General features: G+C 47.5%; 1 protein-coding gene across 1 annotated transcript in view; it reads right to left on the bottom strand.

The window, feature by feature from the left end:
- LOC116957037 (large neutral amino acids transporter small subunit 2) overlaps nucleotides 1–19,488 on the bottom strand; it is a 63,580-nt gene that overhangs the window by 5,661 nt on the left and 38,431 nt on the right. Inside the window, exon 9 of the mRNA XM_076055048.1 lies at nucleotides 5,488–5,637. Within this exon, the coding sequence (XP_075911163.1) occupies nucleotides 5,488–5,637 (150 nt within the window). The remainder of the gene's footprint in view (nucleotides 1–5,487; nucleotides 5,638–19,488) is intronic.

The following is a 19,488-nucleotide window of genomic DNA, read 5'->3' as shown; positions in this document are numbered from 1 at the left end:
CCCGGTACAGCTATTGAAGGCTTCACGAACTACGTGGTCGAAATAGATGTTAAATAATGTGGGAGCCAAAGGACATCCCTGTTGCACCCCAAGGTTAACAGGGAATGGCTCTGACTCCCGGCCACGTAGTTTTACCCGGGCCCGCTCACCATCATGAAGGTCCTTAATGATTGTGAGCAGAGGGTCAGGTACTCCAAAAGCACGAAGAACGACCCAGAGCCCAGGCCTACTGATGGTATCATAGGCCTTGACCAGGTCAATAAAGCAGAGATGTAGGTCTTGTTGGAATTCCCTACACCTCTGCTGTAGCAGACGGACAGAAAATATGGCATCTGTGCAGGACCGCCCTTTCCTGAAACCGCATTGGGGCTCCGCAAGCCTCTCCTCAGCATGCCTGGCAAGGCGATGCTGAATAATCCTTGCCAGGACCTTTCCCGGCACACTGAGGAGTGAGATGCCCCTGTAGTTGTTACAGTCTGTGCGGTCCCCCTTCGTAAAAAGGGGGACCACCAGGGCATCCTTCCAATCCTGCGGAACCCATCCAGTGGTCCAGACCGTTGTTATGATGTCATATAGGGCAGTCTGTGCACAAACGCCACCCTCCCTCAGCATTTCGCTTGGGAGATCATCCCTGCCCGCTGCCTTTCCTGGTCTCAGACTCCGGATCGCCTTCAGTACTTCCTCAACAGATGGCACCTCAGCCAGCCACTCACAGGGGGTGACTTCTTCCAATATTTGAGGCACCGCAGCCTCAGTAGGGTCATCCTCACTTTGTGCCACGATGTTTTCCTGGCTGAGGGATTTTCCCTCCCCCAGGACCTCACAGAAATGCTCAGCAAATCTGCAAACCTGTTCCTGGGGGTCAGAGTTTGGATCACCGTTTTTCCCCCAATGATGGTAATAGGTGTGGCGCTGCAGGTTACTTTTTTGATGGAGTTAAATAGAGATTTGTGATCACGGGCCACTGAGGCAGACTCCATCTCCTCAGCAACCCGCGACCACCACCCATCCTTGCAGCGCCTCACGGCTCTCCGAACCTCCGAGCGAAGGCTGTGGTAAGCCTCCTCATTCTCTGACGTGGGAGGCTATAGCCGATGACAGTGGGCCTGTCGCTTTTTCTCAACCATCCTGAACACCTCCTCTCTCAGCCAGGGTCTCTGGGGAGGTCTGGACCGCGTACCCAAAGCAGCCATTGCAGCTGCATGAGTCACAGTCCTAAACCTCGCCCATTTACCCTCGACATCAGGAGGAGTCGGGGACGATGCCAATCCCAGCCGCAAGCGATGATGAAATTCTCGCTTGCAACTTTCATCAGATAACTGAGACCAGGTCACTTTAGGTTGGAATGGGGTCCTGGGTGTACACCCACCACCGGAGTGGAAGAATGGCAGGCGCATCTTACAAGTGACTAGTCGATGGTCAGAGGGCAGATCAGCTCCACGGTAGGTCCTGGTGTCAAGGACATGGGCTCGCATCCGCTGGTCCGTCACTATGTAGTCCAGCAGATGTTCTTGCTTGGACCCGGCATGCATCCATGATGTTGTGTGGATGCGCCGATGCCGGAACAGCGTGTTGGTAATTACAAGCCCATGGGCTGCACAAAAATCTAGCAGCCTCCTACTGTTGTTATTGAGCTGATCTGGCCCATGCCCTCCAATCACTCCAGACCAGGTGCCAGTATCATGACCAACTCGGGCATTGAAGTCACCCAACATGATGACTCTATCCCGAGGGGCCACTTTAGCCAGCACCTGTGACAGGAGGTCATAGAAGGCATCTGACTCATCGGCTTTGCCTGCATCCCTCCACGGATGTTCATCTTCGGTGGGGGCATAAGTAACCACGACCACCATTCCTCGCCTCCGGTTGATGGGAAGGCGAGCCCAAAGTAGCCTGGGGCTTACAGCTTCCCACAACTCATCGCCATGCTCCCACGCCCCCTTAATTCTTTTGTTCAAAAGAAGAGCCACACCCTGTTGTTTGGCAGTCTGCTTCCCCGAGTAGAGGACTGTCCACCCCTCATGGTGGCAGGAGCCAGAGCCGGTCCACCGGACCTCCTGAATGCCACAGAGATCCAGGCGGTACCGGTCCAGCTCCCGACAGAGGAGTGGCAGCCTCTCCTCCGCAGTGAGCGTTCGAACATTCCACGTGGCCACCCGTAGTGGCTTTTCGTTGTTTCTGGAGGAGCCCCGAGGGTAGATATTCAATCTCCTGGCTCCGCCAATTGGGGTTTGGCCAGGAGACGTCATAGATGCCTGGCCCCCCGGGGCCTCCGGCACAAGCTTATTAGTTACATATTTCAGTTTAACTCGTGGTTTCGTGGTAATTAATTGAAGGTGGAGGGGTTACCAGCCCCTCGCACCCGTCCAGAGCCCCCGTTTAGCCCCTGTGTTGGACACATATGCCATGAGGGGAGGAGCCAATCAAAATTGGATCTCCCCCCACAGCACTGTCCACGACAGAGTTGCCCGTCCGACACACACAGACACATACAGACACATACAGACACACACAGACACACACAGAGATAAAGACACACACAGACACACACAGACCCACACAGACACACACAGAGATACAGACACACACAGAGACACAGACACACACAGACACACACAGAGATACACAGAGATACAGACACACACAGACACACACAGAGATACAGACACACACAGACACACACAGACACACACAGAGATACACAAAGATACAGACACACACAGACACACACAGATACACACACAGAGACACACACACAGAGATACAACAACAACAACAACCGCCATTCACCACTAAGTGGCGGTGACGTCACCACGACGCTTGTGCCAGGCTATGTGCACCCTGAGGCCACGTGAAGTGTCGAACGCCCGCTGGCAGGAGGTCACGGGGCAGATCCATGTGCCACGGGTCGACTGACTGACTAAATTACCACTAAACCGCGAATTAAGTATATAACACAGAGATACACACAGAGACACACACACACAGATACACACACAGAGATACACACACAGATACACAGAGATACACACAGAGATACACACACAGAGAGACACACACAGAGAGACACACAGAGATACACACACAGACATACACAGAGATACACACACAGACACACAGAGATATACACAGAGAGACACACAGAGATACACACACAGAGATACACACACAGAGATACAGACACACAGACACACACAGAGATACACACACAGAGATACACACACAGACACACAGAGATACACACACAGAGATACACACACAGACACACAGACACACACAGAGATACACACAGAGATACAGACACACAGACACACACAGAGATACACACACAGACACACAGATACACACACAGAGATACACACACAGAGATACACACAGACACAGATACACACAGAGATACACGCACAAAGATACACACACAGAGATACACACACAGAGATACACACACAGAGATACACACACAGATACACACACAGAGATACACACACAGAGATACAACAACAACCGCCATTCGCCACTAAGTGGCGGTGACGTCACCACGACGCTTTTGCCAGGCCATGTGCACCCTGAGGCCACGTGAAGTGTCGAACGCCCGCTGGCAGGAGGTCACGGGACAGACCCAGGTGCCACGGGTCGACTGACTGAGATGACTGGCTGATGCACCACCTGTGCCCCCTACTGTGCCAACCTGCTGTGCTTTAGCCACCCGGCGCTTCGCTCGTTGTTGTGAGCGTCGCTCCTCCGCCCTCCATTGTTGTTGGAGGGCGACTACCTCCAACTGCCCAGTAGCATCCTTCACGAGCCTCCTCCACAGAGGTCGATCTTGACACCGTTGGTACCAGTCATCGGCAAGTCCACTCAGCTCCACGTCCTCCTGTACCACATCACTCCATCTCTTCTCTAGCCCGTGCCGCGCCCGCTTAGCCCCCTCAATCCGGCCGAACAAAAGCTGTTTTGGCATGCGTTGGCTGGGCATGCGGGCTACATGACCCAGCCATCTCAGCCTTGCCCGCTAGAGGAGCTCACCGATGGGACCTTGCCCAGATCTTTCAAGGATTTGTGAGCTCCTCTCACAATCCAGTCTGGTTAAACCCAGGATGGATCGTAGGCAGGCCAGCCTAAATGTTTCTGACCGGCGAAGATGTTCCATTAGGGGGGTCCACGTTTCGCAAGCGTAGAGAAGGGAGGGAATGACCGTGGCCGAGAAGACCTGAAGCTTAGTGCGGAGCGACAGACCAGGTAGCTTCCACACAGCGTTACGCAACCGATGAAAAGACATTGCCGCTCGACTGATTCGGAGTGAGACCTCTGCTGTTAAACTGGAGCCAGTCATAAGCACACTACCCAGGTATGGGAAACTCTCCACTCTCTCCACAACTGCCCATCACCGATTGGGAGTTGTGGGGGTGGAGTGTCCGATGGTACAAAATACCCAGGCAGGTGCTTAGTTTTGGTGGGGCTGATGGTAAGGCCCCACCTCTTAGTGGCACGCTCCAGTCTCAGCAGCAGCGTCTCCAACTCCTCCTCTGACTGAGCAGCTATTACCAAATCATCAGCATACATAACGTGGTTGACCAATAGGGAGCCATCCCTTGACCGCACCCGGGCCTCGATCAGCCTCCCATTATATCTGTACCATATGGAGATTCCCCCGGTACAGCTATTGAAGGCTTCACGAACTACGTGGTCAAAATAAATGTTAAATAATGCGGGAGCCAGAGGACATCCCTGTCGCACCCCAAGGTGTACAGGGAATGGCTCTGACTCCCGGCCACGTAGTTTTACCCGGGCCCGCTCACCATCATGAAGGTCCTTAATGATCGTGAGCAGAGGGTCAGGTACTCCAAAAGCACGAAGAACGACCCAGAGCCCAGGCCTACTGATGGTATCATAGGCCTTGACCAGGTCAATAAAGCAGAGATGTAGGTCTTGTTGGAATTCCCTACACCTCTGCTGTAGCAGACGGACAGAAAATATGGCATCTGTGCAGGACCGCCCTTTCCTGAAACCGCATTGGGGCTCCGCAAGCCTCTCCTCAGCATGCCTGGCAAGGCGATGCTGAATAATCCTTGCCAGGACCTTTCCCGGCACACTGAGCAGTGAGATGCCCCTGTAGTTGTTACAGTCTGTGCGGTCCCCCTTCTTAAAGAGGGGGACCACCAGAGATACACACACAGATATACACACACAGACACACACACAAAGACACATACAGAGACACACACACAGACACACAGAGATACACACACAGACACACACACAGATACGCACACAGAGAGACACACAGACACAGATACACACACACAGAGATACACACACACAGACACACACACTGAGATACACACACAGACACACACACACATACGCAGAGACACACACACAGACACACACACACAGAGACACACACACAGACACACACACACAGACACACACACAGAGACACACACACACACACAGTGGCCGTGTCAGGCTGGTGGCCGGGTCGACCTTGATGGGTCGGTGGAGCTTCGGCTTCCGCCACCGCAGCACCAGCTGGCCAGCCACAGTCACGCCGTAGAAGAGATAGTTGATGAAGCCCACGTAGTTGATGAGCGTGTACATGTCACTAGTTAGTAACATCAGCAGTGTGGTGACACACTAGGAGAGGGAGTGAGAGACAGAGTGTACATGTCACTAGTTAGTAACATCAGCAGTGTGGTGACACACTAGGAGAGGGAGTGAGAGACAGAGTGTACATGTCACTAGTTACTAACATCAGCAGTGTGGTGACACACTAGGAGTGAGAGACAGATTGTACATGTCACTAGTTAGTAACATCAGCAGTGTAGTGACACACTAGGAGTGAGAGACAGAGTGTACATGTCACTAGTTAGTAACATCAGCAGTGTGGTGACACACTAGGAGAGGGAGTGAGAGACAGAGTGTACATGTCACTAGTTAGTAACATCAGCAGTGTAGTGACACACTAGGAGGGGAGTGAGAGACAGAGTGTACATGTCACTAGTTAGTAACATCAGCAGTGTGGTGACGCACTAGAAGGAGTGAGAGACAGAGTGTACATGTCACTAGTTAGTATCATCAGCAGTGTAGTGACACACTAGGAGGAGTGAGAGACAGAGTGTACATGTCACTAGTTAGTAACATCAGCAGAGTAGTGACACACTAGGAGTGAGAGACAGAGTGTACATGTCACTAGTTAGTAACATCAGCAGTGTGGTGACACACTAGGAGAGGGAGTGAGAGACAGAGTGTACATGTCACTAGTTACTAACATCAGCAGTGTAGTGACACACTAGGAGGGGAGTGAGAGACAGAGTGTACATGTCACTAGTTAGTAACATCAGCAGTGTAGTGACACACTAGGAGGGGAGTGAGAGACAGAGTGTACATGTCACTAGTTAGTAACATCAGCAGTGTGGTGACGCACTAGGAGAGGGAGTGAGAGACAGAGTGTACATGTCACTAGTTAGTAACATCAGCAGTGTAGTGACACACTAGGAGTGAGAGACAGAGTGTACATGTCACTAGTTAGTAACATCAGCAGTGTGGTGACACACTAGGAGTGAGAGACAGAGTGTACATGTCACTAGTTAGTAACATCAGCAGTGTGGTGACACACTAGGAGTGAGAGACAGAGTGTACATGTCACTAGTTAGTAACATCAGCAGTGTGGTGACACACTAGGAGAGGGAGTGAGAGTGTACATGTCACTAGTTAGTAACATCAGCAGTGTAGTGACACACTAGGAGTGAGAGACAGAGTGTACATGTCACTAGTTAGTAACATCAGCAGTGTGGTGACGCACTAGGAGAGGGAGTGAGAGACAGAGTGTACATGTCACTAGTTAGTAACATCAGCAGTGTAGTGACACACTAGGAGTGAGAGACAGAGTGTACATGTCACTAGTTAGTAACATCAGCAGTGTGGTGACACACTAGGAGGAGTGAGAGACAGAGTGTACATGTCACTAGTTAGTAACATCAGCAGTGTAGTGACACACTAGGAGTGAGAGACAGAGTGTACATGTCACTAGTTAGTAACATCAGCAGTGTGGTGACACACTAGGAGGAGTGAGAGACAGAGTGTACATGTCACTAGTTAGTAACATCAGCAGTGTAGTGACACACTAGGAGGGGAGTGAGAGACAGAGTGTACATGTCACTAGTTAGTAACATCAGCAGTGTGGTGACACACTAGGAGGAGTGAGAGACAGAGTGTACATGTCACTAGTTAGTAACATCAGCAGTGTGGTGACACACTAGGAGAGGGAGTGAGAGACAGAGTGTACATGTCACTAGTTAGTAACATCAGCAGTGTGGTGACACACTAGGAGTGAGAGACAGATTGTACATGTCTCTAGTTAGTAACATCAGCAGTGTAGTGACACACTAGGAGAGGGAGTGAGAGACAGAGTGTACATGTCACTAGTTAGTAACATCAGCAGTGTAGTGACACACTAGGAGTGAGAGACAGATTGTACATGTCTCTAGTTAGTAACATCAGCAGTGTAGTGACACACTAGGTGGAGTGAGAGACAAATTGTACATGTCACTAGTTAGTAACATCAGCAGTGTAGTGACACACTAGGAGAGGGAGTGAGAGACAGAGTGTACATGTCACTAGTTAGTAACATCAGCAGTGTAGTGACACACTAGGAGTGAGAGACAGATTGTACATGTCTCTAGTTAGTAACATCAGCAGTGTAGTGACACACTAGGTGGAGTGAGAGACAAATTGTACATGTCACTAGTTAGTAACATCAGCAGTGTAGTGACACACTAGGAGGGGAGTGAGAGACAGAGTGTACATGTCACTAGTTAGTAACATCAGCAGTGTAGTGACACACTAGGAGAGGGAGTGAGAGACAGAGTGTACATGTCACTAGTTAGTAACATCAGCAGTGTGGTGACACACTAGGAGGAGTGAGTGACAGAGTGTACATGTCACTAGTTTGTAACATCAGCAGTGTAGTGACACACTAGGAGGGGAGTGAGTGACAGAGTGTACATGTCACTAGTTAGTAACATCAGCAGTGTAGTGACACACTAGGAGCAGGAGTGAGAGACAGAGTGTACATGTCACTAGTTAGTAACATCAGCAGTGTAGTGACACACTAGGAGTGAGAGACAGAGTGTACATGTCACTAGTTAGTAACATCAGCAGTGTAGTGACACACTAGGAGTGAGAGACAGAGTGTACATGTCACTAGTTAGTAACATCAGCAGTGTGGTGACACACTAGGAGGGGAGTGAGAGACAGTGTACATGTCACTAGTTAGTAACATCAGCAGTGTAGTGACACACTAGGAGGGGAGTGAGAGACAGAGTGTACATGTCACTAGTTAGTAACATCAGCAGTGTAGTGACACACTAGGAGAGGGAGTGAGAGACAGAGTGTACATGTCACTAGTTAGTAACATCAGCAGTGTGGTGACACACTAGGAGAGGGAGTGAGAGACAGAGTGTACATGTCACTAGTTAGTAACATCAGCAGTGTAGTGACACACTAGGAGTGAGAGACAAAGTGTACATGTCACTAGTTACTAACATCAGCAGTGTGGTGACACACTAGGAGAGGGAGTGAGAGACAGAGTGTACATGTCACTAGTTAGTAACATCAGCAGTGTAGTGACACACTAGGAGTGAGAGACAGAGTGTACATGTCACTAGTTAGTAACATCAGCAGTGTAGTGACACACTAAGAGGGGAGTGAGAGACAGAGTGTACATGTCACTAGTTAGTAACATCAGCAGTGTAGTGACACACTAGGAGTGAGAGACAGAGTGTACATGTCACTAGTTACTAACATCAGCAGTGTAGTGACACACTAGGAGAGGGAGTGAGAGACAGAGTGTACATGTCACTAGTTAGTAACATCAGCAGTGTGGTGACACACTAGGAGAGGGAGTGAGAGACAGAGTGTACATGTCACTAGTTAGTAACATCATCAGTGTAGTGACACACTAGGAGTGAGAGACAGAGTGTACATGTCACTAGTTAGTAACATCAGCAGTGTGGTGACACACTAGGAGAGGGAGTGAGAGACAGAGTGTACATGTCACTAGTTACTAACATCAGCAGTGTAGTGACACACTAGGAGGGGAGTGAGAGACAGAGTGTACATGTCACTAGTTAGTAACATCAGCAGTGTAGTGACACACTAGGAGTGAGAGACAGAGTGTACATGTCACTAGTTAGTAACATCAGCAGTGTGGTGACACACTAGGAGGAGTGAGAGACAGAGTGTACATGTCACTAGTTAGTAACATCAGCAGTGTGGTGACGCACTAGGAGAGGGAGTGAGAGACAGAGTGTACATGTCACTAGTTAGTAACATCAGCAGTGTGGTGACACACTAGGAGGGGAGTGAGAGACAGAGTGTACATGTCACTAGTTAGTAACATCAGCAGTGTAGTGACACACTAGGAGTGAGAGACAAAGTGTACATGTCACTAGTTACTAACATCAGCAGTGTGGTGACACACTAGGAGGAGGAGTGAGAGACAAAGTGTACATGTCACTAGTTAGTAACATCAGCAGTGTAGTGACACACTAGGAGGAGTGAGAGACAGAGTGTACATGTCACTAGTTAGTAACATCAGCAGTGTAGTGACACACTAGGAGGGGAGTGAGTGACAGAGTGTACATGTCACTAGTTAGTAACATCAGCAGTGTAGTGACACACTAGGAGGAGGAGTGAGAGACAGTGTACATGTCATTAGTTAGTAACATCAGCAGTGTAGTGACACACTAGGAGAGGGAGTGAGATACAGAGTGTACATGTCACTAGTTAGTAACATCAGCAGTGTGGTGACACACTAGGAGAGGGAGTGAGAGACAGAGTGTACATGTCACTAGTTAGTAACATCAGCAGTGTGGTGACACACTAGGAGTGAGAGACAGAGTGTACATGTCACTAGTTAGTAACATCAGCAGTGTGGTGACACACTAGGAGTGAGAGACAGAGTGTACATGTCACTAGTTAGTAACATCAGCAGTGTAGTGACACACTAGGAGGAGTGAGAGACAGAGTGTACATGTCACTTGTTACTAACATCAGCAGTGTAGTGACACACTAGGAGTGAGAGACAGAGTGTACATGTCACTAGTTAGTAACATCAGCAGTGTAGTGACACACTAGGAGTGAGAGACAGAGTGTACATGTCACTAGTTAGTAACATCAGCAGTGTAGTGACAAACTAGGAGAGGGAGTGAGAGACAGAGTGTACATGTCACTAGTTAGTAACATCAGCAGTGTAGTGACACACTAGGAGTGAGTGACAGAGTGTACATGTCACTAGTTAGTAACATCAGCAGTGTAGTGACACACTAGGAGTGAGAGACAGAGTGTACATGTCACTAGCTAGTAACATCAGCAGTGTGGTGACACACTAGGAGAGGGAGTGAGAGACAGAGTGTACATGTCACTAGTTAGTAACATCAGCAGTGTAGTGACACACTAGGAGGGGAGTGAGAGACAGAGTGTACATGTCACTAGTTAGTAACATCAGCAGTGTAGTGACACACTAGGAGTGAGAGACAGAGTGTACATGTCACTAGTTAGTAACATCAGCAGTGTAGTGACACACTAGGAGTGAGAGACAGAGTGTACATGTCACTAGTTAGTAACATCAGCAGTGTAGTGACACACTAGGAGGAGTGAGAGACAGAGTGTACATGTCACTAGTTAGTAACATCAGCAGTGTAGTGACACACTAGAAGGAGTGAGAGACAGTGTACATGTCACTAGTTAGTAACATCAGCAGTGTAGTGACACACTAGGAGGGGAGTGAGGGACAGAGTGTACATGTCACTAGTTAGTAACATCAACAGTGTAGTGACACACTAGGAGGTGAGTGAGAGACAGAGTGTACATGTCACTAGTTAGTAACATCAGCAGTGTGGTGACACACTAGGAGTGAGAGACAGAGTGTACATGTCACTAGTTAGTAACATCAGCAGTGTAGTGACACACTAGGAGGAGTGAGAGAGACAGAGTGTACATGTCACTAGTTAGTAACATCAGCTGTGTAGTGACACACTAGGAGGGGAGTGAGAGACAGAGTGTACATGTCACTAGTTAGTAACATCAGCAGTGTAGTGACACACTAGGAGGAGTGAGTGACAGAGTGTACATGTCACTAGTTAGTAACATCAGCAGTGTAGTGACACACTAGGAGGAGTGAGAGACAGAGTGTACATGTCACTAGTTAGTAACATCAGCAGTGTAGTGACACACTAGGAGGGGAGTGAGAGACAGAGTGTACATGTCACTAGTTAGTAACATCAGCAGTGTAGTGACACACTAGGAGTGAGAGACAGAGTGTACATGTCACTAGTTACTAACATCAGCAGTGTAGTGACACACTAGGAGTGAGAGACAGAGTGTACATGTCACTAGTTAGTAACATCAGCAGTGTAGTGACACACTAGGAGAGGGAGTGAGACACAGAGTGTACATGTCACTAGTTAATAACATCAGCAGTGTAGTGACACACTAGGAGGAGTGAGAGACAGAGTGTACATGTCACTAGTTAGTAACATCAGCAGTGTAGTGACACACTAGGAGTGAGAGACAGAGTGTACATGTCACTAGTTAGTAACATCAGCAGTGTAGTGACACACTAGGAGAGGGAGTGAGAGACAGAGTGTACATGTCACTAGTTAGTAACATCAGCAGTGTAGTGACACACTAGGAGAGGGAGTGAGACACAGAGTGTACATGTCACTAGTTAATAACATCAGCAGTGTAGTGACACACTAGGAGGAGTGAGAGACAGAGTGTACATGTCACTAGTTAGTAACATCAGCAGTGTAGTGACACACTAGGAGTGAGAGACAGAGTGTACATGTCACTAGTTAGTAACATCAGCAGTGTAGTGACACACTAGGAGGAGTGAGAGACAGAGTGTACATGTCACTAGTTAGTAACATCAGCAGTGTAGTGACACACTAGGAGGGGAGTGAGAGACAGAGTGTACATGTCACTAGTTAGTAACATCAGCAGTGTGGTGACACACTAGGAGGGGAGTGAGTGACAGAGTGTACATGTCACTAGTTAGTAACATCAGCAGTGTAGTGACACACAAGGAGAGGAGTGAGAGACAGAGTGTACATGTCACTAGTTAGTAACATCAGCAGTGTAGTGACACACTAGGAGGAGTGAGAGACAGAGTGTACATGTCACTAGTTAGTAACATCAGCAGTGTAGTGACACACTTGGAGAGGGAGTGAGTGACAGAGTGTACATGTCACTAGTTAGTAACATCAGCAGTGTAGTGACAAACTAGGAGAGGGAGTGAGAGACAGAGTGTACATGTCACTAGTTAGTGACATCAGCAGTGTAGTGACACACTAGGAGGAGTGAGAGACAGAGTGTACATGTCACTAGTTAGTAACATCAGCAGTGTAGTGACACACTAGGAGGGGAGTGAGTGACAGAGTGTACATGTCACTAGTTAGTGACATCAGCAGTGTAGTGACACACTAGGAGGAGTGAGAGACAGAGTGTACATGTCACTAGTTAGTGACATCAGCAGTGTAGTGACACACTAGGAGGAGTGAGTGACAGAGTGTACATGTCACTAGTTAGTAACATCAGCAGTGTGGTGACACACTAGGAGTGAGAGACAGAGTGTACATGTCACTAGTTAGTGACATCAGCAGTGTAGTGACACACTAGGAGGAGTGAGAGACAGAGTGTACATGTCACTAGTTAGTAACATCAGCAGTGTAGTGACACACTAGGAGGGGAGTGAGTGACAGAGTGTACATGTCACTAGTTAGTAACATCAGCAGTGTAGTGACACACTAGGAGTGAGAGACAGAGTGTACATGTCACTAGTTAGTAACATCAGCAGTGTAGTGACACACTAGGAGAGAGAGTGAGAGACAGAGTGTACATGTCACTAGTTAGTAACATCAGCAGTGTGGTGACACACTAGGAGAGGGAGTGAGAGACAGAGTGTACATGTCACTAGTTAGTAACATCAGCAGTGTAGTGACACACTAGGAGTGAGAGACAGAGTGTACATGTCACTAGTTAGTAACATCAGCAGTGTAATGACACACTAGGAGGGGAGTGAGAGACAGAGTGTACATGTCACTAGTTAGTAACATCAGCAGTGTAGTGACACACTAGGAGTGAGAGACAGAGTGTACATGTCACTAGTTAGTAACATCAGCAGTGTAGTGACACACTAGGAGTGAGAGACAGAGTGTACATGTCACTAGTTAGTAGCATCAGCAGTGTAGTGACACACTAGGAGTGAGAGACAGAGTGTACATGTCACTAGTTAGTAACATCAGCAGTGTAGTGACACACTAGGAGGAGGAGTGAGTTACAGAGTGTACATGTCACTAGTTAGTAACATCAGCAGTGTAGTGACACACTAGGAGAGGGAGTGAGAGACAGAGTGTACATGTCACTAGTTAGTAACATCAGCAGTGTGGTGACACACTAGGAGTGAGAGACAGAGTGTACATGTCACTAGTTAGTAACATCAGCAGTGTAGTGACACACTAGGAGGGGAGTGAGAGACAGAGTGTACATGTCACTAGTTAGTAACATCAGCAGTGTAGTGACACACTAGGAGGAGTGAGTGACAGAGTGTACATGTCACTAGTTTGTAACATCAGCAGTGTAGTGACACACTAGGAGCGGAGTGAGTGACAGAGTGTACATGTCACTAGTTATTAACATCAGCAGTGTAATGACACACTAGGAGCAGGAGTGAGAGACAGAGTGTACATGTCACTAGTTAGTAACATCAGCAGTGTAGTGACACACTAGGAGGAGTGAGAGACAGAGTGTACATGTCACTAGTTAGTAACATCAGCAGTGTAGTGACACACTAGGAGTGAGAGACAGAGTGTACATGTCACTAGTTAATAACATCAGCAGTGTAGTGACACACTAGGAGGGGAGTGAGAGACAGAGTGTACATGTCACTAGTTAGTAACATCAGCAGTGTAGTGACACACTAGGAGTGAGAGACAGAGTGTACATGTTACTAGTTAGTAACATCAGCAGTGTAGTGACACACTAGGTGAGAGTGAGAGACAGATTGTACATGTCACTAGTTAGTAATATCAGCAGTGTGGTGACACACTAGGAGGGGAGTGAGACACAGAGTGTACATGTCACTAGTTACTAACATCAGCAGTGTAGTGACACACTAGGAGGGGAGTGAGAGACAGAGTGTACATGTCACTAGTTAGTAACATCAGCAGTGTAGTGACACACTAGGAGTGAGAGACAGAGTGTACATGTTACTAGTTAGTAACATCAGCAGTGTAGTGACACACTAGGTGAGAGTGAGAGACAGATTGTACATGTCACTAGTTAGTAATATCAGCAGTATGGTGACACACTAGGAGGAGGAGTGAGAGACAGAGTGTACATGTCACTAGTTAGTAACATCAGCAGTGTAGTGACACACTAGGAGAGGAGTGAGAGACAGAGTGTACATGTCACTAGTTAGTAACATCAGCAGTGTAGTGACACACTAGGAGAGGGAGTGAGAGACAGAGTGTACATGTCACTAGTTAGTAACATCAGCAGTGTGGTGACACACTAGGAGGAGTGAGAGACAGAGTGTACATGTCACTAGTTAGTAACATCAGCAGTGTAGTGACACACTAGGAGTGAGAGACAGAGTGTACATGTCACTAGTTAGTAACATCAGCAGTCTAGTGACACACTAGGAGGAGTGAGAGACAGAGTGTACATGTCACTAGTTAATAACATCAGCAGTGTAGTGACACACTAGGAGTGAGAGACAGAGTGTACATGTCACTAGTTAATAACATCAGCAGTGTAGTGACACACTAGGAGAGGGAGTGAGAGACAGAGTGTACATGTCACTAGTTACTAACATCAGCAGTGTAGTGACACACTAGGAGGGGAGTGAGAGACAGAGTGTACATGTCACTAGTTAGTAACATCAGCAGTGTGGTGACACACTAGGAGTGAGAGACAGAGTGTACATGTCACTAGTTAGTAACATCAGCAGTGTAGTGACACACTAGGAGTGAGAGACAGAGTGTACATGTCACTAGTTAGTAACATCAGCAGTGTAGTGACACACTAGGAGTGAGAGACAGAGTGTACATGTCACTAGTTAGTAACATCAGCAGTGTAGTGACACACTAGGAGAGGGAGTGAGTGACAGAGTGTACATGTCACTAGTTAGTAACATCAGCAGTGTAGTGACACACTAGGAGGGGAGTGAGAGACAGTGTACATGTCACTAGTTAGTAACATCAGCAGTGTAGTGACACACTAGGAGTGAGAGACAGAGTGTACATGTCACTAGTTACTAACATCAGCAGTGTAGTGACACACTAGGAGGGGAGTGAGAGACAGAGTGTACATGTCACTAGTTAGTAACATCAGCAGTGTGGTGACACACTAGGAGTGAGAGACAGAGTGTACATGTCACTAGTTAGTAACATCAGCAGTGTAGTGACACACTAGGAGTGAGAGACAGAGTGTACATGTCACTAGTTAGTAACATCAGCAGTGTAGTGACACACTAGGAGTGAGAGACAGAGTGTACATGTCACTAGTTAGTAACATCAGCAGTGTAGTGACACACTAGGAGAGGGAGTGAGTGACAGAGTGTACATGTCACTAGTTAGTAACATCAGCAGTGTAGTGACACACTAGGAGTGAGAGACAGAGTGTACATGTCACTAGTTAGTAACATCAGCAGTGTAGTGACACACTAGGAGTGAGAGACAGAGTGTACATGTCACTAGTTAGTAACATCAGCAGTGTAGTGACACACTAGGAGGAGTGAGAGACAGAGTGTACATGTCACTAGTTAGTAACATCAGCAGTGTAGTGACACACTAGGAGGGGAGTGAGAGACAGAGTGTACATGTCACTAGTTAGTAACATCAGCAGTGTGGTGACACACTAGGAGGGGAGTGAGTGACAGAGTGTACATGTCACTAGTTAGTAACATCAGCAGTGTAGTGACACACAAGGAGAGGAGTGAGAGACAGAGTGTACATGTCACTAGTTAGTAACATCAGCAGTGTAGTGACACACTAGGAGGAGTGAGAGACAGAGTGTACATGTCACTAGTTAGTAACATCAGCAGTGTAGTGACACACTTGGAGAGGGAGTGAGTGACAGAGTGTACATGTCACTAGTTAGTAACATCAGCAGTGTAGTGACAAACTAGGAGAGGGAGTGAGAGACAGAGTGTACATGTCACTAGTTAGTGACATCAGCAGTGTAGTGACACACTAGGAGGAGTGAGAGACAGAGTGTACATGTCACTAGTTAGTAACATCAGCAGTGTAGTGACACACTAGGAGGGGAGTGAGTGACAGAGTGTACATGTCACTAGTTAGTAACATCAGCAGTGTGGTGACACACTAGGAGTGAGAGACAGAGTGTACATGTCACTAGTTAGTGACATCAGCAGTGTAGTGACACACTAGGAGGAGTGAGAGACAGAGTGTACATGTCACTAGTTAGTAACATCAGCAGTGTAGTGACACACTAGGAGGGGAGTGAGTGACAGAGTGTACATGTCACTAGTTAGTAACATCAGCAGTGTAGTGACACACTAGGAGTGAGAGACAGAGTGTACATGTCACTAGTTAGTAACATCAGCAGTGTAGTGACACACTAGGAGAGAGAGTGAGAGACAGAGTGTACATGTCACTAGTTAGTAACATCAGCAGTGTGGTGACACACTAGGAGAGGGAGTGAGAGACAGAGTGTACATGTCACTAGTTAGTAACATCAGCAGTGTAGTGACACACTAGGAGTGAGAGACAGAGTGTACATGTCACTAGTTAGTAACATCAGCAGTGTAATGACACACTAGGAGGGGAGTGAGAGACAGAGTGTACATGTCACTAGTTAGTAACATCAGCAGTGTAGTGACACACTAGGAGAGGGAGTGAGAGACAGAGTGTACATGTCACTAGTTAGTAACATCAGCAGTGTGGTGACACACTAGGAGAGGGAGTGAGAGACAGAGTGTACATGTCACTAGTTAGTAACATCAGCAGTGTAGTGACACACTAGGAGTGAGAGACAAAGTGTACATGTCACTAGTTACTAACATCAGCAGTGTGGTGACACACTAGGAGAGGGAGTGAGAGACAGAGTGTACATGTCACTAGTTAGTAACATCAGCAGTGTAGTGACACACTAGGAGTGAGAGACAGAGTGTACATGTCACTAGTTAGTAACATCAGCAGTGTAGTGACACACTAAGAGGGGAGTGAGAGACAGAGTGTACATGTCACTAGTTAGTAACATCAGCAGTGTAGTGACACACTAGGAGTGAGAGACAGAGTGTACATGTCACTAGTTACTAACATCAGCAGTGTAGTGACACACTAGGAGAGGGAGTGAGAGACAGAGTGTACATGTCACTAGTTAGTAACATCAGCAGTGTGGTGACACACTAGGAGAGGGAGTGAGAGACAGAGTGTACATGTCACTAGTTAGTAACATCATCAGTGTAGTGACACACTAGGAGTGAGAGACAGAGTGTACATGTCACTAGTTAGTAACATCAGCAGTGTGGTGACACACTAGGAGAGGGAGTGAGAGACAGAGTGTACATGTCACTAGTTACTAACATCAGCAGTGTAGTGACACACTAGGAGGGGAGTGAGAGACAGAGTGTACATGTCACTAGTTAGTAACATCAGCAGTGTAGTGACACACTAGGAGTGAGAGACAGAGTGTACATGTCACTAGTTAGTAACATCAGCAGTGTGGTGACACACTAGGAGGAGTGAGAGACAGAGTGTACATGTCACTAGTTAGTAACATCAGCAGTGTGGTGACGCACTAGGAGAGGGAGTGAGAGACAGAGTGTACATGTCACTAGTTAGTAACATCAGCAGTGTGGTGACACACTAGGAGGGGAGTGAGAGACAGAGTGTACATGTCACTAGTTAGTAACATCAGCAGTGTAGTGACACACTAGGAGTGAGAGACAAAGTGTACATGTCACTAGTTACTAACATCAGCAGTGTAGTGACACACTAGGAGGAGTGAGAGACAGAGTGTACATGTCACTAGTTAGTAACATCAGCAGTGTAGTGACACACTTGGAGAGGGAGTGAGTGACAGAGTGTACATGTCACTAGTTAGTAACATCAGCAGTGTAGTGACAAACTAGGAGAGGGAGTGAGAGACAGAGTGTACATGTCACTAGTTAGTGACATCAGCAGTGTAGTGACACACTAGGAGGAGTGAGAGACAGAGTGTACATGTCACTAGTTAGTAACATCAGCAGTGTAGTGACACACTAGGAGGGGAGTGAGTGACAGAGTGTACATGTCACTAGTTAGTAACATCAGCAGTGTGGTGACATACTAGGAGAGGGAGTGAGAGACAGAGTGTACATGTCACTAGTTAGTGACATCAGCAGTGTAGTGACACACTAGGAGTGAGAGACAGAGTGTACATGTCACTAGTTAGTAACATCAGCAGTGTGGTGACACACTAGGAGTGAGAGACAGAGTGTACATGTCACTAGTTAGTGACATCAGCAGTGTAGTGACACACTAGGAGGAGTGAGAGACAGAGTGTACATGTCACTAGTTAGTAACATCAGCAGTGTAGTGACACACTAGGAGGGGAGTGAGTGACAGAGTGTACATGTCACTAGTTAGTAACATCAGCAGTGTAGTGACACACTAGGAGTGAGAGACAGAGTGTACATGTCACTAGTTAGTAACATCAGCAGTGTAGTGACACACTAGGAGAGAGAGTGAGAGACAGAGTGTACATGTCACTAGTTAGTAACATCAGCAGTGTGGTGACACACTAGGAGAGGGAGTGAGAGACAGAGTGTACATGTCACTAGTTAGTAACATCAGCAGTGTAGTGACACACTAGGAGTGAGAGACAGAGTGTACATGTCACTAGTTAGTAACATCAGCAGTGTAATGACACACTAGGAGGGGAGTGAGAGACAGAGTGTACATGTCACTAGTTAGTAACATCAGCAGTGTAGTGACACACTAGGAGTGAGAGACAGAGTGTACATGTCACTAGTTAGTAACATCAGCAGTGTAGTGACACACTAGGAGTGAGAGACAGAGTGTACATGTCACTAGTTAGTAACATCAGCAGTGTAGTGACACACTAGGAGTGAGAGACAGAGTGTACATGTCACTAGTTAGTAACATCAGCAGTGTAGTGACACACTAGGAGGAGGAGTGAGTTACAGAGTGTACATGTCACTAGTTAGTAACATCAGCAGTGTAGTGACACACTAGGAGAGGGAGTGAGAGACAGAGTGTACATGTCACTAGTTAGTAACATCAGCAGTGTGGTGACACACTAGGAGTGAGAGACAGAGTGTACATGTCACTAGTTAGTAACATCAGCAGTGTAGTGACACACTAGGAGGGGAGTGAGAGACAGAGTGTACATGTCACTAGTTAGTAACATCAGCAGTGTAGTGACACACTAGGAGGAGTGAGTGACAGAGTGTACATG

The sequence above is a fragment of the Petromyzon marinus genome, chromosome 69, assembly GCF_048934315.1.
Source record: "Petromyzon marinus isolate PM22_M1 ecotype Great Lakes invasive population chromosome 69, UKy_Petmar_22M1.pri1.0, whole genome shotgun sequence".
Lineage (NCBI taxonomy): Eukaryota > Metazoa > Chordata > Hyperoartia > Petromyzontiformes > Petromyzontidae > Petromyzon > Petromyzon marinus.
The sequence above is the reverse complement of the archived record's forward strand: the minus strand, read 5'-3'. Positions and strand labels throughout refer to the sequence as shown.